Below are 24,513 nucleotides of genomic sequence, written 5' to 3'. Positions count from 1 at the left end.
CCATCTGCAAAGCGGGAGTGATAGTCTGCATCTTCTCCAAGGTTGCCATGACGAGTATGGGAGAAGACGTTGGCAAGGCATTGGGCACAGAGCTGTGGGTGCCCTGTAGTCGTTCTGGAACCACAGCAGCTGTGGGGCACTTGGTCAGGCAGCACTGTAACGGAGCAGCTAAGAGCAAAGCTCTGGGGAGCGCGTACGCAGAAATGGTTGTTGCCAGGAAGGTAAAGAGGGAGGACGGTGGGGGCTGAAGACCAACGTCACACACCTCGTGCTGGGCATAATGAGGGGAGAGGGGAGGGTGAAGGCGGAGTCAGAACACCGAGTTATAGATGTCAGGGCTTGGAAGGACCTCAGAGGTCATGTAGGACACCGTCCCACTGAGGATTCTGCTGGCTGACATAGATGTGGCCCAGAGAAGCGGGTGGCTTGCTTACATCACACAGAAAGTACTGGCACAGGCTGGTCTCTGGACATCCTCTCCCAATCGTGTCAAGAGGCCAAGAGAGTAGGAGGGACCCCAGAGTGTGCAGAGTGGAGACGGGCCCAAGGAAGGCAGCTTGCTTGATCAGAAGTCAGAAGACACCCCGCAAGGCCACAACGCAGGGGAAGGCTGTTTGGTGCCAGAACCCTCCCCAGGGGAGAGGAGAGAGAGCTCAGCCTTGGGATGGAATAGGCCGTCTGTAAAGAATTCCTAAGGGGGCCGGCCCCGTGGCCGAGTGGTTAAGTTTGCACTCTCCGCTGTGGTGGCCCAGGGTTTAGCCAGTTCAGATCCTGGGCGCAGATATGGCACTGCTCGTCGGGCCACGCTGAGGCGGCGTCCCACATGCCACAACTAGAAGGACCTGCAACTAAGATATACAACTATGTACATGGGGTTTGGGGAGATAAAGCAGGAAAAAAAAAAAAAAAAGATTGGCAGGCAACAGTTGTTAGCTCAGGTGCCAATCTTTAAAAATAAAAAGAAAATTCCTAGGGCCTGCAGACTGGTCAGCGTGGCAGCGGGAGGCTGTTTGTCATTTTAAATTTAAGTAAACCTAAGTAAACTCCAGGAAAAGTCTACATGCTAATAACTTATAACTTGCAGAGGGGAAGAGAGTCAGTGTCCTCCCCTGGCCCCTCTCCTCCCTGGAGCCACCAGGTGACCTTCTCTCCTCCGTTGTCCCAGAGAGCTCTTCTACAGACGTGGGCGTCTGTGATGTGTGAGCACCCAGCCCTGCGCTCTTCCTTCCCACTGCTCTTCCTTTGCTCATTTCCCTTGGAGATCTCTGACCCACAGGACTCTCAAGCTTTTGAGCAGCTGCGTGGTATTCTGTATTATGGCTGATTTAGGCTGTTTTAAGATTTGTGCTGCTACAAAGAATGCTGGCCTGTCCATCCTTGTTTGTGGGTCTCGAGCTCCTGTGTGCAGATTCCGAGGGATGACTTCTTGGCTGTTTTACAGCCGAACCACACGGGCTGAGGCGCCCCACTGCGTACGACACCCCTACACTGCCAGGCACGGAGAGACGATACCATTGAGCAACGCGCAGTAGCTGGAAGGGCTTGGGAGAGCCTGGAGTGAGATGCCCGAAGGAACTGGGACTAGGGAATGGTCTCAAGATAATAAAAGGATATGTGTTGAGAATGGGCAGGTAGCGAAAGTTTTATTTCTGCTGGGACAGGAGGACAAAGGTCACAGTGTAGCCAGAGGATTTAGTGACACTCCTTGGGTTCCTGTGTGAAGGACTTTGTCGTCTCCTGCCCTGGGAGAGTTAGTGGGAAAGGGGGCCGCTTTCTAGGAGCCGCTCGTGGATGTGGGCAGCTCTGCAAGCAGGACCCCCTTGCATGAGTTATAGGTGAGGCAGGTCTGATGCAGAACTGTGCAATGTCTCTGTGTGGAGATGGAGCCGAGAGATCCAGGCTCGGCCGAGACTCAGCGTGGGACTAGGCCGCTCAGAAAAGTGATGGCCATGTTAGTGGAGGAATAGTGTGGAAGAGGGGGGAGGAGAAAGTCCTGTTGTCTTCCAGACTTTCAGGGCCCCACCTGGGAACTGCTGCTGTTTGAGGAGCCTTCCTGCAAGGGGGACATAGACAAATGACAGGGATGGTGACAAGGCCAAATTTGGATCCTGTGAGGAATGGCCGAATGCGCTGAGGTTATTTAATGTAAAATTCAAAGAGGTGGGGCGGGGTCATGAAGACGGCCTTAAGATACTTGATGGGCTTGTTTTCCATGGTCCTGATGGGGAGAACTAAAGCTGATCAAAGGAAGATAGATTCCAGGGAGACAGATGGCAGCTCAGTGAAGGACTTTCCAACACTCAGAGCTGCCTTGGGAGGTGGTGAGCTCCCCATCCCTGGAAACATGCAAACTGAGGTTGGAGAATCACTGGGGCAAGATGCTGTCAGAGGGATTCTGTCACCACCAGATGGGGAAGGAACTGGGCTAGATAACCCCAAAGGCTCTCTTCTTACCTCTCCTGCCCATTTATAACCGAAAAAGGCCCCCACTCACCCTCCCTCCCTCACAGTGAGAATACACAGGGATCAGTTATCCTGGGTCATGGCAGGCAGAAGGGAGCCAGGCGAGGAGTAGAAGAGGAGCGCCCGGCCCTGGCCCCGGAGCTTGAGCGGGTCATGCTGTGTTCCAGGTTCTTCGCGTGGAGGTTTGTGACCGTACTGTATGTGACAGACATCCAGAATGACAGCTACTCCTGGCCTCTGCTTGTGTACATGGGCACCAGCTGCGTGTACCCCCTTGCGTCTAGCTGTGCGCACACCTTCAGCTCCATGTCCAGGAACGCCCGGCACATCTGCTACTTCCTGGACTACGGTGCCGTCAACCTCTTCGGCCTGGGTACGTGGGGCCCTGCGCTTGCCCTCCCCCCCGGTGACTGGGCTGCTGCCCCTTCCTCTGGAGCTGGGGCACAGGATACTTTGGTGGGCTTGCAGAAGAGTCACAGGAATGCCAGTGCCTGCCCAGCTTCCTGACGAGGGTTTTGTAAGAAACGTGTCCACAGGTGTGCTGGCAGATGTTTAACAGCTGGTTCTCTGGGGACATCTGTGGTGTTTGCTGATTTGTGTGGTGTACGCACTCCCACCATGGCTGACTTCAAGGTGCCAACAGGACATCACTGAACACGGTTGGGGAGAGGACGGCGTAGCACGCCATTACATAGTAATTCCTCTATACAGATACATTAATTGAGTATTTATTACTTTTATTAGTATGATTTATTTAATTGTAAGTTTATGTCATCTAATTTTTAATGATGGCTGTGTTTAACAATTGGCTTGCAAGTTCTCTGAAACGGTAACAATCTGCTCTTGCAGCCAGGGTGAGCCAGTGTGAATATCAGGGCGGGTCCTGTCGGGTCGGGCAGCAAGGAGGGCTGGGGGTCAGGAGCCCCGTTTGTCCGGAGGCTTAGAGGAGTTAGAGACGGGCTCAGGGCCACGGGAACGGTGTGGTGAAGCCACAACTGGTAAGCTTGGGCGTTAACGCCCCAGCCTCCTCCTGTTTTCCTTTAAGTATGATGCCCCTTCCTCTGGTCTCCTCTCCCCCAATTGTGGGCATCCATCTCTCCTTGCATCCCGATTCTAGCCTCTTCTCCCTCTTGACCCTGCTCCCGGTGTGAAAGCAAAGTCATTGTCTTCCCTGGACCAAGAGGAGCCCCCCTCCATCCTACTTCCCCCTCTCTCTTCCTTCTCACGCACACATGTACACATCCACACAATACACCTGCATACACACATCACACATAAGTACACACATGTATACACACAGTCTTTACTGCCTCACCTCCCACTCCTCAGGGCCCTGCTGCCCAGTCCCCACCGTCCACTGACACTCTGGTTGCCGAGGACCCAGCCTCCTGCGGACTCTCAGGGTCTGGCTTCCTGGGCTCTCCACACTCCCTCCTTTCCTCTGGTCCCTGCTGCGTCACTGCCTCCAGTTCGCCCATCGTCCACATTCTCGTTCTCCTTCGCTGGTTCCCCTTCCTCTGCTCTCTCCATGTAGGCGGGCGAGCTCAGAATCGGTCCTTGGGCCTCTGCTCTCACATGGTCCAACTCCCTGGGTGATCCCCATCCCCTAACACCCGGGGACGAGGCACTCCCAACCCCCGTCTCCAGTTTAAACGGCTCACCTGAGGTCCTCGTCACCTCCAGCCCTGTGACAGAGACTGGCCCGTCCTCCCCACCCCTGCCCTCGCAGCTGCTCGCCCTCAGGTCAGAGATCTGTAAATAATCCTCAAGTTCCCCCTCCCTCTTTCTCCTCTGTGCCCAGCCCACTTCCACCATCCTCTCTAATCAGTTAACAAGTTCAGCTAACTCAGCTTCAGCCAAGCTCCTCAGCCCTGTGGCCCCATAGCTCTTGATCGCCTGCTCCGGACTCACTCACGATAGGAGCAATCACTGGGCAGCAGACTCCGTGCTGAGCGCCTGACACACACCGTGCTTAGTGGCCCGCCTGCCACCACCCCTGATAGTTATATGCTCTTGAGCAAGTTTCTTAATCTCTTCAGCAGTCAATTCTCTCATCCACAAAATTGGCATAATATCTTCCTCGTAGGATGTTTTGAAGATTAAATGAGTTTTGTAAGGGAAGCACGTTAGACAGCGCCTGGCATGTAGTAAGCATTGGAGGGTAGCCACTACCGCATCATCTCATTAGCCCTAATGTCAGTTCCCTGAGGCAGGGACTATCCTTACACCCCTGCTGTAGGTGAGAATCATGGGGCACAGTGAAGGCGAGTTCTTCAGGTCACACAGCTTGTAAACGGCAGAGCCAGGGCCCCGGGAGCCTCAGGGACCCCTGCCTGTGGCTCCCTCCATGCCCCCAGGCTGGACCCATCTCCATGTCACTCTGGTCCCCAGGCGTATCAGTGGTTCCTTCATTTCTGCTGCTCACTGGAACAGCTCCCTGAGAACAGATGTTTTGGTTTTCCAGCCCGTACGTAGCCGAGTGTCTGACATGGGGGTGTTCAGTAAACATGGAAGGAAGGTCTGATCAGCGAGAGAGCCCCTGGCTTCCCCGGAACTCCCAGCCCCATTGTCTGCAGCCACCTCCCCTCCCCATTCTCACTCCTCCATCCCTGGGGAAACCCTCACTCCCTGGATGGGGGCATTTGCTCCAGCTTCCTCCCTGATTTCCAGCTGTTCCTCCCTCTAGGCCACCCTATTCACTTTCAGTAGGCTTTGGTCATCTTAATACCCCAGTCAAAAACTGGGGGGCTCCCTATCACCTGAAAAAGGAACTTCATTGTCCTTAGTCTGGCATCCAGAGCTGTCCCCCGTGCCTGCTGCCCGGAAGGCCCTTCCTGCCCCTGGCCACCTGTCAGAATCCTCCATCTTCCAAGGAGGTTTCAAGGTCAGCCCCTTGCTGGATGCCCATCATCCTGAGCGCCCACTCACACCAGAACCGCCTGGAGGCGCTGATCAGCTTTGCTTCCCGCTGCAGTTTGTGGCAGGGCCTGAGGCTCCCTTGCTCTTGTATTGTGCTCGGAGCTTGGCACGCACCGTGGCCCCAGTCAGTAAACAGAGAGTGAATGCATCCTGGTCCAGATAGGAACTTCCCCGTAGCACCAGGCTGAGAGAAGAGTTTGTCTGCCCTGGTGGAGGCTGTTCCAGCTGGAATCTCACAGGCAGCCTGCTGGCGTGGGGAGCACTGTGCCAGGAGGAGGCGATTCTGGCCCTTTCTGCCTACATCACCTGGGAATGGCACTTGACTTCACTAGTCTCTGGCCGCTGAATGGATCAGAGGCAGGGGTTGACCGTGCGAGGCCCGAGGCCTGTTTCAGCCTTGAGTAGGATCCAAGGCTGCTGAGTCTTTGGAATAACAGGTGATTCTTCAGGCCCTGGGCTGACAGCCCTGTGGCTGCCTCTCCCAGAAGGGACCTCAGCAGGTGAGGGTGCCCAGAGAGGCCATCTGGTCCAGGCCTCTGGCCACACACCTGGCCCCCTTGAAAAGGACAGTGATCTCTCCTGTTCTTTCAAGTAAAAGGCCTCTGCTCTCACATGGTCCAACTCCCTGGGTGATCCCCATCCCCTAACACACACAGCAGACAGGTCTCTAGAAGGTCCTTAGGTAGCCCCTCTCTCACAAACTCCAAAACAAAACACTGAGGCCAGCCTCTTACATCCAGCCTCTCAGCTGGCCGTTACCCAGCCCACTGACATGATACGCCTCACCTGGGCAAGGGCCCTCCCTCTCCACAACATTGATCTGTCCACACATGTCATGTCGTCGGGCAGGTGAGAATGTGCATATTCAGAGCAAAGCTGAGCACACTGGGCTGTCATGGACCCTAGCATGTGGTTAACAGCAGAGACTATTGCTTGTGTTTGAAGGTTGGCTTTGCCGCTCTCCAGCTGTGTGTCCCTGGGTGGGTTACTAAACCTCTCTGTGCCCCTGTTTCCTCATCTGTAAAATGAGGATAAGTGCAGGATTTATGTCACAGGGTGATTGTAAAGGTTATGTGAGTGAATGTGTGTAAAGCCCTTGGCGCATTGCTGGGCTTGTCATAAGTTCTCAGGACAGGATTTGGGTAGGCAGAGAAGGGAGAGGAGGACATTCTAGAAGAGGTGATGGCATAAGTAAGGCTGCAGTGACAGGATGGCCCCTGGTCTGTGGGGATGATGAGGGTTCAGCCAGAGGCTGGGTTGGTCCTCGAAAGGAGTCCAGACAGTGCTGCATCCTGGCTTCTTGCCCAAAGCTGCTTTTTCTTCCCCAGGCTCAGCCATCGCCTACTCGGCCTATACGTTTCCTGATGCGCTGGTGCATACCACCTTCCACGACTACTATGTGACCCTGGCTGTGCTGAACACCATCATCAGCACCGGCCTCTCCTGCTACTCCAGGTACCCGGCCCCTCCATCTCAAGTGGGACGGGGAGGGGACTGAGCAGTCGGCCCCATGGACTGCTGAGGGGCCAGCAAAAGAGGCGGGCTCGGTGGAAAGGGCAGGCACTTGGGGGCCTGGGACGCAGCTCCAGGCGGGCTTCCTGTGGCCAGGCAGGATCAGCTTCGTGGGCACACAGCCTGTGCAGGTGCCTAGGGCCCTGCCAACAGGACGGCTCCACACTTGGTTCAATGCCCTGCTGTTGCTGTCTTGAAATTCTTAATGATTTTTTTCTTTTTAAGATTTTATTTTTCCTTTTTCTCCCCATAGCCCCCCGGTACATAGTTGTGTATTTTTAGTTGTGGGTCCTTCCAGCTGTGGTATGAGATGCTGCCTCAGCATGGCCTGATGAGCAGTGCTATGTCCGTGCCCAGGATCCAAACCGGCGAAACCCTGGGCCACTGAAGCAGAGCGCGTGAACTCAACCACTCGGCCCCGGGGCCAGCCCTCTTAATGATTTTTGAACAAGAGTATTGCATGAGGCCCTACAGATTATGTAGCTGGTCCTGTTGCTGGACAAGTCACTTATCCTCCTTGAATCTCAGTTTGCTTATCCATCAAATGGGGCCAACACATCTACTCTGTGAGACGGATGTGAGGATTACAGGTAACGTACTCAGAACACCTGGCCCAGAGCATGTGCCCATCAGTGGCCAGTCTGCTAACAGTGCTGGAGTGGGCCTGCCTCTAGGTGTGTGTGATGGGTGATGGATGATGCTCAGATGTCCAGCACATCCCCAGGGAGCCCCATGGCTATGAGTCACATTGGCTCTCATTCCCTCTATATTTCTTTCCTTTTCACTCAAGAAAGCTCATTGGTGTGTGGGCACAAGAGACATTGATTTGAGGATAACTCCTCTGGTTTATTCAGCTCTTTGTAAAAGTGAACTGCCCAAACTTCCAGGTCCCTAAAGTACTTAGGATCCTCTCACATGGTGGTGTCGGGGCGACAGCCCTGTCTGCATGGTGCCAGGCTGCTGGGTGCTTTTGGGGCCTGGGGTGGAGGGTTAGGAAAAGCATCAAGGCAGGCTGGCAGGTCACACGTGACCTTCTATCCCCCCAGCCGTGGTTCCAGCGAGCCCATTCGCATCTCCCTGTTGGACTGCCACGGGCCTCGCAGAATTAGTATTACTTGCAGCCGTCCACTCTCCCCTGCCCCAGGAGAAACTGGGAGGGAGCGGTGTGCGTCTCTGACTTCTCGGCAGGGATCTTGGCTCCAGCTTTCTTCGAGTGACACAGGTTTTGTGGGATCGAGAAGTAGGCAAGTTTCACATACTTGACAAACTGGTTTTCTTTAAAAATGAAAGGATAGATTTTTAAACAGCATCAAGAACACTTGCCCCAACTTGCCTTCCACTTACCCGTCCTGAGACGGGTTGGAAGCCTGGGGTTGCTTACGTGGGAGTGAGTTTCGTTCCTGGGCACAGTCTCAGCCCCGGGTTTTGTGTTGCTTCATCCCGTGGAAAGGCCTGGGCTGGGAGTTGGTGGTAAACTCTCCCTTCCTCTCCCCGGAAGTTCCAGAGCTCCCCTGTAGCTGCAAGGAGATGGGGTCTGCCCCTAGGGGTAGAAAACAGAATCGGATCTCCCCCAGTTCCTCAGGGCTCTGGCGATTCAAAGCTCTCTGAAGCGCAGCCTCCGTGCCAGGCCGGAGCTGTGAGGGCTGCACACGCGAGGGCGAGGGGAGGAGAGCCAGTCTCTACTTGGGTGAGACAAGGTGTAACACACGTAGGAAAGTAACAGTGATGCTAGAAACGGTCTGAGAGAGAGGAAGCATGTCCCAGAGGCACAGTGCCTGGATGCGTGGGCTCACAGACGGGCCTGGTCCAGGGACCTGGACACACCTGGATCTGGTCCTTGGACGGTCACTGTCCTGTCTGGTTAGCTCCTGCAGGGCTGTGTGGCTCTGGTGTTTGGAATTTAGGATCAGAGGACAGTGAGGTGAGCACTGTGGGCTGAGGGCCAGGGAAGGCTCCGTGGGTGTGGAAGAAAGGTCCCAAAGTTCTCGATCCAGGATTGCTTCACCATGAGCTCCTGATGCAAATTCTTGCAACATTTGCTGCTTTTTTTTTTTAAGTTTCCTGAATCACCTGTAAGCCACCAGGGTAGATTGTTTTCTTCTAGCCGGGAGTCCTCCGTGATTGTTCAGAGACAATGAATGGGTCTTTTGGATGCAGCACGCCTGTTACCTTTGGACAAACTTGTTTGGCAGGGCAGGTTGGCCAGGAATCTCTTAAATGTCCATGTTTAAGGGCTTCTTTCTGTCAATGAAATGGATTATTTCTGTTTATTTATAGGGCACATCTGTGGCTATTCCAACCATCCACCCATCCATCCATCTACCTACCCATCCACCTACCCTTCTACTCATCCATCTGCCCACCTATCCACCCATCCATCCATCCACCCACCCACCCTTCTACCCATCCATCTCCCCACCTATCCACCCATCCACCCCTCTACCCACTCACCCTTCTACCCATCCATCTGCCCACCTATCCACCCATCCATCCATCTACCCACCCACGCTTCTACCCATCCATCTGCCCACCTATCCACCCATCCATCCATCCACCCACCCACCCTTCTACCCACCCATCCACCCATCCATCCATCCATCCATCCACCCACCCACCCACCCACCCTCCTTTCTACCCATCCATCTACCCACCTAGCCATCCATCCATCCACCCATCCATCCATCCATCCATCCATCCATCCATCCATCCATCTATCCATCTATCTATCTACCCACCCGCCCATCCACCCACTCAATGGCCTTTAGAGGGCAGCATTACAGAATGTAACATAAACAAATGATGGTAATACACTATGATGCCTACCTGGATGCAAAGGGTTTTGAGAAGTGGCATTGGGACTGAGTATTGAGGGAAGTTGGACACTTTAGCTGGAGAGGAGGGAAGGGCCTTCTGGGCTAGTGAACAGCCTGGGCAAGGGGGAAGGGGCCAGCGGGGATGGGACGGCATTGGGAGACAGCAAGGAGCTTCTGAGCTGCCAGAGGCTGCAAGGCTGGAAGTGCCTGGAGAGGGGCCCCAAAAGCGGGCCATCTGTGTCCCACTGAGGACTGGCCCTATGCTTGGGAAGGACAGTAATCTTCCCGGGAAGACAATTCCAGGACTTGAGGGGCTTCCAGGCGTGTTAACAGCCACTGAAGTGGGGCAGTGGAGGCTATGCTGGAACAGAAATGGAGAAAGGGGGCAGACGCCACGTTCTCAGAGCCACGTTCCCAGGGCTGTCCTCTTCTGAGGGCCTTCCCGATGTCCTTCCCACCTGCCTCTTTCTTTCCACGTCAGTGGTTTCCCTGCCTGTACAAGGCCTGTCCTCTGTTTTCTTTCCTGCCTCTGTCCTTAGTGTCTGAGGAGTGAGAGGATGTCTCATGTGCAGGGAGTGACTCTGGCCCTTTAACTTCAGGAGAGGTAGGTAGAGAGGAGGGCAAGGGCCATCTGGAGTCCTGGGTTTCACAGACTTGCTGTGTGGCCTTGGGCCAGTCACTGCCCGCTCTGGGCTTCAAGGACCACTCCTTAAACAAGGGCCTCTGAGAAGATGTCTTCCGGGTTCCCTCTGGTTTGGGCGTTCTACAATGCCAGTGCTTCAGTGTCCTTTTCCAAGATTCCTCTCCTTGCCTTCTTCCTCCCCCACGCCAACCCCTGCCTCTCTCTCCTGCTCCCTCAGTCTGTGGCATGGCCAGGAGTGAACCACTTCTCCTTCCCTGAGCCCAGAAGGAGACCAGGAACCCCGTTAGTAGTTTTTAGTTATTCACGTGCTTCCTGGAACATCATGGTCTAAATGGTGTTCCTTCCATCACAGTTCACGTCCTTAAGGTAAATCTCCGCATAGAGAACTGTGGACTCCCCTTGACTGGTTTTTGGTCCTTAATATCATGGAATTTGGATCAAGTGAACATGTTCCAGAAAACTGCTTTCTTGTTTTATAGCATTTGAGAGGAGAAATGAGAGAATGTGTGACCTCTCTGTGGCTCTTGGAGCAGATGGGGGTGACGGCAATGCAGCCTGGCATACCTGCCGAGCACCAAAACGCCCCGGAAGGTGCCCTCGCTGCCCAGGAACGTTAGTTGCACGCTGTTTGCTGTACATCGCAAGTCGCTGTGGGGACTTTCTTGTTCATCCATCCAAAGCATCCCAGTGGTGTTGTTTTGACAGATACTCACTCCGTGAAATGCTTTGTGGTCGGTGCCGTGAGGGAGAGAGGCGAATTTTCATCCCCGGTGGAAAGCGAGCTGCTCCCTGAGAGCACACTGTCCCTGGCAGCTCAGAGTGGCATGCAGCCGCCTGGAGCGGGTCTGGAGGTCCAGGCTGGAGACAGCATGCTCAGCACACAGTCCTTCTCAGGCCCATCTGGGGGTCAGAGGGCTCAGCCAGATGTTAGTGTTGCTAGCGCTGGGGGCCAGCACATGGAAATATCCACATTCCTGCAGTGTCACCCACACAACAACAAAATAGCCGTAGCCACCCCTGTCACGCACACCCCTGCAGTAGAATGATGCTTCCAAAGGCCCGCTAGTGAATCCTGCAAAATTCGCTTGCAAATACTGACAGCCTTGTTGCAACAAGATTGATCAGGTTTTGGAATAGACTGTTATTGCATCGCCCCTCTCTGGATGGAGGCTTCTCCTGAAATCCAGTGTTTCCTACCATCTGGTTCTAGGCAGAGGCTTGACTGTTTAGGTCCCTCATGCCGTCCCAGGCGCTGCTTGGAGAGCTGGGGGCCTGTCTGTGGCTCCCGCCCCTCCCGCTCGGACTCTCTGGCTGTAGCGACACCGTGTGGCCGGATCTGGAATTGCGCCTTGGTAGTGGGAGGCCCCTCTCTGTGGCTGCTGGCTCTTCTGCCTTTAATTCTCTGTTGCTGTCTCTTTTCTCTTCTGCTTTTTGTCCTTTTTTTTCCTGTAGACTCGGCTTGGCAGCTGGAGAGGCTGGTTCCTTTGCCCCTGGGGAAGAACTTTATCAGGCCGGGCGAAATATTTTCTCAAGTCGCAGGAAGTCCATGCTTTGGGGGATGGCCCTCCCCAGCCAGAGCCGGCTGTCTTTCTGCGTAAGTGGCCTCAGCAAGGGCGCGCTTTAACAGCGAGCCTTCGTTATCCCGGAGGGATAGGCGGTGGCCGTGCGGGGAAGGAGGGAGCGGGCGCGCCGCGCTGGACGGGTCTGCAGGCAAGGCTGAGAAGGCTGCTGAGACAGGCCCTGGTTCCCGGGGCGGCGGGAACGTGTTCGGTTCCCGCGTGGGGCAGAGCGAGTGCTGGTAAGGACGAAGGCTGGGTAGTGGTCTGAGGCCACTCAGTGCGAGGGTGTGAAACTCGGGAGTCAGACCGCCCTGGTTTTAAATCCTAGCTTTGCCTCTTACTAGACAAGTCGCCCGGAACCGCCTGTTCCCTCCTCTTCCTATTTTCTGGTACCACTAGCTGCAAGATGGAGAGGGCGAGAGATTAGATCCCTACAACACACTTTATTTTTTTAGGGCTGAGGAAGATTGTCGCTGAGCTAATATCTGTGCCGGTCTTCCTCTATTGTGTATGGGGCAGTGCCACAGCATGGGTTGATGAGCAGTGTGTAGGTCTGTGTCAGGGATCCGAACCCGCAAACCCCAGGCTACTGAAGTGGACCGTGTGAACTTAACCACTACACCACTGGGCCGGCCCCCAACACACGTTTTTTTAAAGCTGCCATTTAGTGAGTGTTACTCTGTGCCACACACAGTTGTAAGCTCCTTGCAAATATCCTTTCGTCAAATCCTTGCAACGAGCCTGTGGAATGCGGTTGTCATCCTTGTGTTACACCCGAGGATTCTGAGGTGCACAAAGGTTATGTAACCTGCCAGGGTCACTTACCACTAAGGGCAGAGGCAGGATGCGAACCCAGACTGTCCACGTCACAAACACTGCTTGCAAAGTCACGGTGCTGTGCTGCCCGCACCTGGCCTGGGGGTTGTGATTTACACCAAGGCTGGGGTTCTTGTCTGGCAGGATGATGAACTGAGGTCTCTTATTTCTCTTCCTCCTTCTCCTTGAGCTGCTCTTCCTTCTCCACCCGATGCCCACTGTGTGCTTCTCTGGTTTATGGGCAGGGTCAGACAGAAGAGGCGTGCTGGTGGCTTGAGTGAACTGGGAGCTTGTCTTGGTGGCTGAGGGGCTTCTTGGAGCCCGCAGTGGCCACCTGTTGCCTGGAATAGGAATCCCCACGCTCGGCTGCCCTGAGGGCTGAGCAGAACACGCCAGCCCGCAGAGGCTGCTGAGCCGTGTGCGGGGGATCCAGACCTGAGAAGACCCAGCTCCCGCCCTTGAGGAGGGCTCCCCAGCCGCCCAGGAGGCATGTGTGGGGGTCTCTACCATGTCCCACACTCCAGGATACAGGCAGCAGTGGGGTTTGTAGTCAGCTGACTGCCCGGGACAGCCTAGCCAGGGGAAATTGGCTCAGCCCGGGGGCAACGGACCGTGTTTTGGGGAGAAGGGGCAGGCCTGTGGGCTGGGACAGGGGGTCTGGGGAGCAGAGGAGGGGAGCAGCAGTGGGACACAGACATGTTCCTGCCAGAGAGTGTGATGAGGGCAGAACTGAGGGGAAGACTGAGAGGGCCCCAGTGCCTCCTCTGTCCTCGAGACCACATCAGAACTGCCGTCCCAGCTGCCTCAGCACCCTGGCTCTGCACACCACCCACATGGGGCCTCTGGCCTTGCCCTGCAGCCTGTGGGCACCGAGGGGAGACCCGGCCTCCCACTCACACTGTGGTGTTGAAGCGGGTACCTGCCCCACCCCTGGCTTTGGGGGCCCAGTCCAGTGTCAGCACGTCCTCACCCGACCCCAGTCCAGGGCTGTGGTTTGCTGTGGAGATTCTTCTGGCCCCTCCGGTGTCCTCCCCGCCATCTGTGCTGCCCCGCTCCCCACGCCCTGAGCTGCCGCCCCTTCCCCAGGCTGCGCCCAAGCCAGCTGAGGCTCCACCATCTTCTGTCCCGGAGGAGCTGCCCGTCTTGGTGACAGAATACCTTCGTTTTAACGTTGGCTTCATCTGTCTTTGGATTGGAGGTGGATGAGTGTGGGGATGAAGGAGAGAAGGAAAGACCAGGTTTACTCAGTTTCCCCAGGCCAGGATCACCGTGTGTGGCATTAAACATTCCAGAGATTTCTCAAGGTAGTTAAACACCTACTGAAGCCAGGCCTTCTGCATGGTCATCACCTGGGCGGCTCTGACTAGTGAGACAGCTCGACCCTCACAGATGTGCTTGTCCAGGAGCCTGTGTCCCACGTGTCCCCTGTCCTGGTGGTTCCTGGACCCCGAAAGCTCTTGGGCAGTTGGACAGCTGGGCCCTTGGCAGGCTTCTTCGGCCCATGCTCCTCCCTGGCTTCGTCTGGAACCACTGCTCGTCACACTGTGGTGCCAGGAGGTGGCTTCCCTGGAGGCCTTGTCTCATCTGAGGACAACTCCCTGCCATGGGGGTGGGAGACATGGGAAAGGCTGCTGAGGAAGCCGCTGCTGCAGGAGGAGGCTGTGCAGAAATGCTGCTGCCTGCTTGCCCTCGGTTATTTTTAATGTGTGTGTGTGTGTGTGTGTGTGAGATTTACTGAAACTCTTTTCATTCCCTTCTCTCCCCCCTTTCCTCCTCGATTCAGGTTTCTTGAAATCCAGAAGCCCAGGCTCTATAAGATGCTTCGCGTCCTCGCCTTTGCATATCCCTACCTCTGGGACTCCGTTCCCATCTTCTACAGGGTAAGGGCCTGGCTCCAGCCCCTCTCTGCCTGTTGGCAACACCAGGGAATCAGTTGAGCTCCTGAGCTCCTGGGGGTCAGAGCACCACACAGGCCACTGTAGGACACGCAGGAGTCAAGACCACCTGCTCCCTCACTGGCCCCTGCAGAGTAGTTAGGAGATGGCATGAGCACAGAGGCCCTGCCAAACCGTGGGAGGTGGGCCAGTGGCCAGCACTGACTGGGGGCTCTGGAGCAATCATGGAGGGCTGGGCACGGAGGCAGCCTGGGGTTTAGTAGAGTGACCAGGAGAGCGGGCTCTGGAGCAGATCTCTAATACTTACTCCCTGCAAGCCTCTGGGCAAGTTATCTGCCCTCTCTGTGTCTTGCTTTCCCTCCTCTGGAAATGGGGCATGGTAATAATGCCGCCTCTCATCAGGCGGTGGGGAGGATCACCTGAGATAACATGTGAGGTGCTGGCTGGTGCCGAGAGTCCAATAAATACGTTGTTATATATTATCATCAATTAACAGATTATCAGTAGTGAAGGAAAAAGTATGAATGATGGTCCTAAAGGATAGATGGAAATCAGATGGAGAACGTGAAGAAAGAGGGTGTAGAGGGGAAGACAAGAAGGGGGAAATCCATGCACTCCCGAGTCAGATAGACCTGAGTTCAAATCCCAGTCCCACTGCTCCCTGGCTGTGTGACCTTAGGCAATGCACATAACCTCTCTGAGCCTCAGTTTCCTCATCTGTAAATGAGGTTAACATAACCTCCTTCACAGTGGGTAGAATGGATGAATCAAATCAACAGATCAATGCCTGGCACGTGGCCAACACCCAGTGAGTGGAGTTCCCCTGCCAGGCAGCCTGTGGGTCTGATGCACCGGACCGAAATGTCAGGACCAAGGAGTGAAGGAGACGAGTAGAGCTGGCTCCACCAGCTGGGGCATTGAGCACGTGCTCTGTGCTCTGCCTGTGTGGTCTTGGGGGCCTCCACCCGGAGATGGGGATGCAGCCCATTCCCCTGACTCCTTCCTCAAGACACAGACCATGCACAGGAAACCAGAACAGAGAGAACAAGCTGGTCTCACGTGCCACCAAATCACACAGCACAGCTTCTGCATCATTACGAGCGCTGTGCACTCCTGGCCCTCGGCTGCATCAGCCAGTGGGCAGTGAGTTGGGGAGGCCTGATCCTAAATGGAGATGCTGATGAGCACACAGCTTCTGGAATCAGCTTGCTGGGATCCAGATCCTGACTTCACCACTAATTTGTGGTTTGCAAGTCACCCTCCAGCCCAGCTTCCCTGTCTGCAAAATGGGGGCCGTAGGGTGTGCCTCGTGGGAATTGTTGAGGCTCCCATGAAAGGGTGCAAGTAGAAGGCCTGGCCTAGTGCCCTCAGTAAGTCATGGCTGCTGGCCTTATTTACAACAATGATACAAAAGCTATACTGAACTCTAAAACAGTATAATGGCCCTAATTAATACTTTTTGATGACTCTTGAAGGCCTTCCAGGGATTTCTAGGCCTTAAAGCCTTAATTAGGAGCATCAATTCAGTGGATGTGCTGGTTAGAAGTGAGTTCAAGTGTGAATAGACCACTTTTTACTAAACTCATATTTTACCCCCAGAAAAAAAGTAGCAATATATTTAATAGAATTTTTCTTTCCTTTCCTCTTCTTTTGTTTTCCTTTCTTTCTTTTCTTTCCTTTTTTTTTCTTTGTAATTAAATAACCCAAAGGCTCTCATGAGTATATGGAGGATTAAAATACAGTTGGCTTGGGTCTCAGTTGATCCCACTCAGAATAGAAATTCTGCTCACACAGTCCCTGAGAGTTCCTCTTTCCAGCTACAGATCTGAGGAGGAGAGGGCCTCGGCCTGCGGAATCCGCACGCGTGTGATGAGAAGGAAGAGGGTCCCCCTCAAGACCTGACATCTCTTTAAATACCCGCAGCTGTTCCTGTTCCCTGGGGAGAGCGCACAGAACGAAGCCACCTTGTACCACCAGAAGCACACGGCCATAACCCTCCTGGCCTCTTTCTTCTACTCTGCGCACCTGCCGGAGCGCCTGGCCCCTGGACGCTTCGACTACATCGGTGAGTGTGTGGGGTCACCCTGTCCTTGCCCTCCCTCCCACCTGGGGAGGGCTCCCATCCCTGACCCCAGTGCATGCAGTTGTAGAATGGAGGCAGGAGCAGGACGTTCTCCAAGCATGGGCCAAGGTGATGAAATTGTAAGTTGACAGAGGCCGGGATGTACCTAGCCAATGAACTGTCAGGTAGGGTAGGGGAGGACGGAGAGCAGCTAAGTCTGGGACTCTAAAGCATCCCTGTGGGATATGGGGCCAGGGGAGTCCCATTATTTTCTAGACTGTGAAAGCCCATTACTGAATGAACATTGAGGGCAGCCCTGGAGAGGATGAGGAAAGACAGGGTGCGGATGGCAGGGAGCCCTGCAGAGGAGAGGAAAGTGTCTTTGTCTTGTTCAGGTGGGTGCGATGGGGCCAGGAATCATGGTAGAGTAGTGGTTCTCAGGTGTGGTCCCCAGACCAGCAGTACCAGTATCATCTGGGAACGTGCAGATTCTCGGGCCCCACCCCAGACATCCTGAACCAGAAACTTGGGGGTGGGGCCCAGCACTCACTCAGAGGCTGTGTACCACCAAGGCTCCGGGTGAGCCGGAGCTCCCTAAAGTTAGAGAAGTGACATGGTGGAGAGTAGGTGTCAGAGCCACAGGTGTTCACGCCTGCTGGGAGAGTTCCTTCCCCCACTGTCTGTGGAACGCGTCTCCCCGACACTGGCTCTGGGACTGGCTGGAGGAGGGCACCCTCCGGTCGCGTCTGGTGAGGCTGATGAGTCTGGGCGATAAGAGCTCCTTAGAGAAGCTATCATGGGGGTCCAAGGGTCAGTCCTTGTCCCCACGTGGTGCGCAGGAACCTTGGTTCCCACAAACCCATGTTGTCCATGATTTTCCACCTCCCCCACCCAAGACGTGGCCAGATCTGCTGTGTTGGCTCCCATTAGAGGATTCTCTCCCTTACTTATTCGCTCCTGCCAGAAGGGATTACAACTAGCGGAATGCTTAGAGGACAGATTTCAAAAAAGGTGGGAGATGAGAGTGCCCAGGAATTGGAACCAGCCTGCAGGAAGCCGCCGCCCATGTCCACCTCCGCAGCCCCACCTGGGTGAAGTGCAGGGGGTCGTGCAGGAAGTCTTGGGGCTGCAGGGAAAACGGTCCTGGGCCTTATTTTGCCACCTCCCTGGCTTCTCAGTAACATTTTGTTTACTCACCTCTATCCCATCCTCCTGGGCCCAGGGATTTTCAGAGCAGAAAAACACCCCTTTGGCAGGAATTTGCCAGACAGCAGTTAATAGCAGATCCGTATGTTAACAAAGCGTTTGGAAAGTTCTCCGTCCTTAAATAGCGGAGGCTGTGGACGTGGGGCTTCCTCTCCAGTGCCCACCCGGGAAGTGCCAGGACCTGCGTGGTTGGCGCGGGCCCATAGGAAGCTGCTCCTGTCCCTGTCGGGCGGGATTGCTGAAAGCACTCTTCCTGCTGCAGCCACACTTCAGAGAGGGCCCTGCTCACGGCCCTCTCCATCTGGCCTCCTGCCCTAATGGAGACAGGTTGGCTTCAAGAGACAGGTTGGCCTCAGGTGGAGAGCATAGCCAGTCACCTCTCTGTGCTTGGCCCTGGGCCCTTGGAGAGGGCCCTCTCCTGAATAAGGGAGACCTTTATTCAGCTCTCTCCTGGATAAGGAGCCACTTTGCCGTGTCAGACACGGATTTGGAAATCGCACACAGCCCATTAGTGTAGCTTGAGTGAGGCAGGGTGGCACCTCCAGGTACCTGCCTGGGCACGGAGACTGGGGCCCTGGCAGCTCCTGCTGTAGGACCTCATGGGCCACCCCCTTGAGAAGCCTCAACTCTCCTGCCTGCTCCTTCCTGACTCTGCTCCTGTTCAGTAGTGCAGGTGGCCGCGCTGGTTCCTTCCTGGGACACATTTGTTGAATACTTACTCTGGCATCGGTCCTGGGGGTGTGACATTAAACTCTGCCTTTTTTTTCACTGAAGGAGAATCCTTATTTAACTCTCGTGTTGTATTAGTTTGCTGGGGCTGCCATAACAAAGAACCACAGACTGCGTGGGCTAAACAGCAGAGATTTATTTTCTCACAGTTTTGGAAGTTAGAAGTCTGAGATCAAGGTGTCGGCAGAGTTGGTTTGTTCTGAGTCCTCTGAGTCCTCTCTCCTTGGCTTGCAGATGGCTGGCTTCTCCGTGTGTCTTCACATGGCCTTCCCTGTGTGTCCCTGCATGTTACTATGCTAATCGCCTCTCCTTATAGGGACGCCAGTCATAGTGGGCCCCACCCTGGTGACCTCATTTTAACTTGTCTCTTCAAGACCCTCTCTCCAAACATGGTCATATTCTGAGGTGCTGGGGGTTAGGACTTCAACAACATCTGAATTTGGAAGAGGGAGACATAATTCAGCCATGACACGTGGTCTTCTCCTCTTACTCCTGGTTTCTGAGGGTTGTCCCTTAAAGCAGTCCCCGGCCCTGGGCAACGGACTCCTTTTTTCACCGACCGCCAAATCCGCATGTGCCTGCCCACTGCCGCCACCCTCCCCTGGGCTCCCACCCTCTGTGGATGCATACTCAGTGCGCTGAGTTCCTGCAGGTCATCGGGAAGAAGAGCTCCTGGTCATGTGTGGGATTACCCAGCAGGAGGGAGAGGACCTCCTCATAAGTGGCCAACAGAAAATGTAGCTGGCTTCTCCTTTGACCTTGAAGTCAGAGTCTGAGCTGACTAGCACTGGCTCTCAGGAGATGACCTTTGCCAGCACATGACGCCTAAGTTTTTCATGTGAAAAACAGGACTGGTGGACAAGTTGTTTTAAAAATGGATTTGGTTGGCTCTGATGGCCTTTGTATTTTTCTCACATTACATTTTAAAAATAAACTTAATGAAGCATATTTTACATCTCACATAATTCCCTAATTTCACATAGACAATTCAGTAATGTTTTTAATAAATTTACCATGTTGTACAGCCATCAAGACAAATGAGCTTTAGAATATTTTCATCACCCCAGTCAGATCCCTTATGCCCATGAACTCTCAGTCCCCATTCCCACCCCCTGCCCGAGGCAACCACTAGTCTACTTTCTGTCTCTATGGATTTGCCTTTTCTGGACATTTGAGGTCCATGGAATTGTATAATATGTGGTGTCTCGCTCCTGGCTTCTTTCACTCAGCATAATGTTTTTAGCATACAAGCCATAGCCTGTCTCAATAGTCCACTCCTTTTATTGCTGACCCTAGTGGCCTTTTGTGTGTTTGCTACAGGTCACAGTCATCAGCTGTTCCACGTGTGTGTGATCCTGGCCACGCACGTGCAGATGGAAGCCATACTTCTGGACAAGACTCTGAGACAGGAGTGGCTCCTGGTCAACTCCAGACCCCTGTCTTTCCCTCAGATCGCTGGAGCCATACTTCTGTGCCTTGTCTTCAGCCTCGGCAACATAATTTATTTCTCAGCTGCTCTGTATCGGATTCCCGAGCCAGAATTACATAAAAAAGAAACGTGATTCAGACCATAAGCTTTTCAAGCCCCATGTCAGCATTAAGCTACAATGCCCAAACCACCTAAGCTGGTGGCATGGTACCAATTTGCAGTGGCCTAAAATATTCATAACGGTTGTTGTCTTGGCATTTTTGAGTGGGTTCGTGTCAATAAGGTATTTAACTGGGGAACTTTCTCTCGATGTGCACTGATTCTGTGTGTGTGATTTCCTAAGAGGAACATGGATTCAAGTAAGTCCTCATTCAGGCAAATTATTAATACTTCATTAAGTTTTAAATTTATTTAAAGTGGGTTTTTCAGTTCTTTTTGAACATTGGATTAAGCACACTACCCTTGTAGATTTACTATTAAACAGATGGATTAAGCCTTACTGATACCCTTGTAGTATGGCTCTTTGAAAAATGGAACTTGCTTCATTTGATGAGTTTCAAGTAGCAAAATCTCTCCTGAGAGCTCCTGCAGTGGGAGGAGAATGAGCCAGAAAGGTCAGTGCGGGGAACCCGAGACAGACGATCTTGGGTCTGTGGGGGCCCTGGGACTGGGAAGGCATTCCAGAAGGAGGAGACCTGGCTTGGGCAAGGGTCTTCTTCCTTTCCTCACCTTGTGAAGGGAAGGAATAGAAAGAGAGTCCTCTTTTCCCGCAAGTCCATTTTGCTTCAAAGTGCCATTTCCCATGTCATTGTGGATTTGGATTTCCTTTAAAGCCCACAGCCTATGGGTGGGTGTCATCATTTCTGTTTTGCTCTGTTTTCTTGTTGCCAGTTAGATGCTGCAAAGTATTATGCAGTGCAGGTAAAAGGTGTTACACTGTGGGAGTTGGCTGAGTTAATCCGGGTTGGTTGTGCTTTTCTGTCACCTTTTAAACCAATGCCAGTGCTGTATTTGGGGATGTCATACATTTGATGTTGCTTCAGCATTTTAGATATGCTGCAAAATGGAGTGTTCATGTGCAGAGGACGCTAAAGGCCTTGCCAAAGTGTTGTCCAAATGTAGTGATTCTCAAGCTTTACAGTGAATCAGAAACACTTGGTGAGCTTGTGACAAATGCAGATTTGTGGGGCAAACCAGGAGATTCCGCTGTACTGGTTGAATGTAGGTTTCCTGGAGGAGATTTGCCTGGGAGGGAGCAGGTCCGCAGCTCATTCTAACGCAGAAGGGCCACAGGCCAAACTTGAAGAAATGCTGGTGTCACGAATTCCAGCAGACTCTGGGCCTATCAGCTTTTGTTCTGATTGATCTAATGATCAGCAACTCACCACCTGAGGATGTGTCCCCTGCTTTCTGCTCTGCATAGTACTTAACACTGAGCATTTTCTCATCTGTTGCATTACTAATTAAAGTTCAGTATTTCATGGTGTTTCCAGGGAGTACAGAAATGCTGACACAAAACAGTTTTTAACAGAGGCCCATCCACCCCTGATCTGCACTTGCTAATGACTTCGGGGGCCATCCATCACAATGCAGGCTCCTCTTGGCTGACTCAGGAACACCCCCATATCTTAGAATACTGACTCCATGGTTAACTGGCCCAGACACTTGAATGGCCTTGTAAACAGTTTATCATCCAATCCTCTGAGGACAAGTAACAATTTATATTGGATGAGAGTAGTCAAGAAATATGATTTCATTAGTTTTATTACTTGTTTACTTCCTCTGGGGAAGGTAGACTGATAAAATTATATGGGCTGGTAAATTTTGGGGACATTAATTGCAAGCTGCATGACAAAATTTGTTTTTTTGGCAAGAATCTGACATCGTTAATGGAATTTTACTCCAGCAGGGTCTATGGACTTCCATTTCATCTTTTTGTACTTCATTTTTATAGTGAAAAAGGTACAGTTTAAATTCCCTATTCTAGTAATGCCAAAGACATGAAGGCTTTTAAATTCTCTTGTTTATAAAAGAGTAAAATAATGTTCTTCGTTTGTCTTAGAAATACTTGAAAGATAATGGGTGATTAATTTGAAGGACTTTAGATTATTTAATCTTTGGTTATGCTGTTTTGCTTCATGCTTAATGGTGAAAATGAAACATTAAGTCAACAAAATAAGACCCTTTCATAATGTTTGTATAAGTTTGGTAAACTTAGTCCCATTGTATACTTTTGGATAGTGTTACAAATTAAAACTTTATAACAGTTTGCAGTACACTGGAAGCTTCTAATGTGGAGTGAGAATGGGTTCAAATACACTAAGTATTAAGTCTACTGTCGGTATAGTTTTGCCTAAGCCATTCCAGAAAGTCAAAAAGGTTGGCAGTGGGTCAGTGGAAGACCTCACTGGGAAGATGTCTTTTTTTTTTTAATACATTTTGGTGAGGAAGATTGGCCCCGAGCTAACATCTGTTCCCAATCTTCCTTTTTTTTTTTTCTCCCCCAAGCCCCAGTACATAGTTGTATATCCTAGTTGTAAGTCCTTCTACTTCTTCTATGTGGGATGCCACCACAGCATGGATTGACGAGAGGTATGTAGGTCTGTGCCCAGGATCCGAACCAGCAAACCCTGGGCCGCCGAAGCAGAGCATGCAAACTTAACCACTGTGCCACTGGCCTGCTCTAGGAAGATGTCTTTTAATGTAGGGGTTCTCGAATTTTTTTTTTTAACATTTCAATACACTTTAGAGATGTGCCATACTCCCATTGGTACCAATTTGCTCACCATGCCACTGTCTCAAAAGGGATTACATAGAGGGCGTGTACACTCCTAATGGGATGTCCCTCTTCCCCCTCCCTCTGCTTGAGAAACACTGCTCTAAAATTTACTAAACGTTATAGTTGTGATAAAACGTGAGTGTGTTTGAATGAGTCAACTGTATCTCCCTTAGCTCATAGCAGAGTTCGTTTTCCATTGCTCAGTTTTTAGAGAGTACCTCCATCTTCTTTCTAAAGAAAGGAATTTGTCATTGTTGATTAGAATTAGAAGTGGGAGGTTTAGAAGCCTTTTGAGTGCAAAGTGATTTAATTATTTGGTCTGCTGCCATCTTTGTCAAGCTCCTGCTCACATGGGAGGTTCTGAGGAAGGCGGAGTGGGATGCAGTGGTGCTGTCAGATATGCTGCAGTCACCCTTCGTTTGAATCTACTGTGTCCCAAATGTGTTTTGGCCACGGTACCCTTCTTATCTGAAACACCTATTAACGCTATGTAACAACACTTTCCAATGTAAATAGTTGAATGCCGGCCTCTGATTTTCAGTCAACAATCCATTATCGATGAAAAGCCGAAGACCCATTTCTAAATTCAGTGATGTTCTTCTAACTTACACTAATGTCTGGTTTTCTTAAACTGTGTGGGAGGAAAAAAGAAATAAAATTTATTTATTATAATAAAGTTGTCCTGTTTCCCACTTGGTTTGGTTATGTTTCACCTACCACACTGCAAACATGTTCATCCAGCATGAGAAAGACGTTCCTGTGCACGTGTGCATTGCTAAGTCATTCAGGGAATACTGATTTAGTGTCCGGTATATATAGGACAAACACCGTCCTCAGAACTGGGGATACAGGAGTGAACAACACCCACACTGTCCCTCCCTCATGGAGCTGGTGTTCTGATCGGTCAGTCAGATGAGATCGATAGATAAATTCAGAGAGTGGTAAGTGCTATAAAGAAAATAAGCCTGGTGAACGAATAGGGAGGGGTAGGGTAGGGCAGGCGAGAGTGGATGGATGCTCTGATAAGTGGACATTGGAGGAGAAATTTGATGGGCAGAGAGGAGCCAGCTGTGCCAGCAAGTCCGAGGTAAAGTGTTTCAGGTCGAGGTAGCAGTAAGTGCAAAGGCCCCAAGGCCAGCAGGCACTTGTCCTATTGGAAGGATGGAAACCAGGCCACTCATCCCTGAAATGGGTAACTCCAGAAGATGTCTAGATGGCTTGACTTTTGAAGAATTCTGGACTTTCTCCTGAATGTTCTTCCTGGGAGATTGCCCATGGGGCTTTCCTGCATCCACTTGGTATATGTATGAATACTTCGACTCTGTCATAAATGTACTTCAGACAGACAGAGTTGTCACGCCCATTATCTGCATCCCAGGCAACAGATTTCTAAAACTGGCTTAACTTTCGCCTCTTCCAGAGCATGGGACAAGGGACCTCAAAGATAGTTCAATCTGGCCTTTCAAAAAGGTGTTCGATGTAAAATGAACATTCTCATGTCCAAATGAACACACACAAAATACCCGCGGCGGGGGTGGGGGGGCGTCTTGGAGTTCTGAATTTGTATCAAAAGCCCTAGGTGGTTTTTAATATAAAGGACTTGAAGAAGCACTGGCAGAGTCCAAACTTTTTTTTTGACATAATTTCAGACTTAGAAAAATGCTGCCAAATAGTACAAAGAATTCCCA

The 24,513-nt window shown here is 52.2% G+C and overlaps 1 protein-coding gene across 10 annotated transcripts in view; it reads left to right on the top strand.

Moving 5' to 3' along the window:
* PAQR5 (progestin and adipoQ receptor family member 5) overlaps window positions 1-23,501 on the top strand; it is an 81,546-nt gene extending 58,045 nt beyond the window's left edge. For 5 of the 10 annotated variants that reach the window (XM_070622228.1, XM_008541548.2, XM_070622185.1 and 2 more), the window contains 5 exons: window positions 2,631-2,836; window positions 6,711-6,837; window positions 14,509-14,605; window positions 16,544-16,685; window positions 19,938-23,501. In XM_070622228.1, coding sequence (XP_070478329.1) covers window positions 2,631-2,836; window positions 6,711-6,837; window positions 14,509-14,605; window positions 16,544-16,685; window positions 19,938-20,179 — 814 coding nt within the window. In that variant the 3' untranslated portion in view covers window positions 20,180-23,501. Of the gene's footprint in view, window positions 1-2,630; window positions 2,837-6,710; window positions 6,838-11,802; window positions 11,945-14,508; window positions 14,606-16,543; window positions 16,686-19,937 lie in introns of all 10 variants that reach the window. The other 5 variants (XM_008541538.2, XM_070622178.1, XM_070622202.1 and 2 more) reach the window with 1 other exon arrangement.
* The last annotated feature ends 1,012 nt before the right edge of the window (window positions 23,502-24,513 follow it).

The sequence above is a fragment of the Equus przewalskii genome, chromosome 1 (assembly GCF_037783145.1).
Source record: "Equus przewalskii isolate Varuska chromosome 1, EquPr2, whole genome shotgun sequence".
In the NCBI taxonomy this organism is placed as follows: Eukaryota; Metazoa; Chordata; class Mammalia; order Perissodactyla; family Equidae; genus Equus; species Equus przewalskii.
Note: the sequence above shows the minus strand (reverse complement) of the source record. Positions and strands in the feature narration are given on the sequence as shown.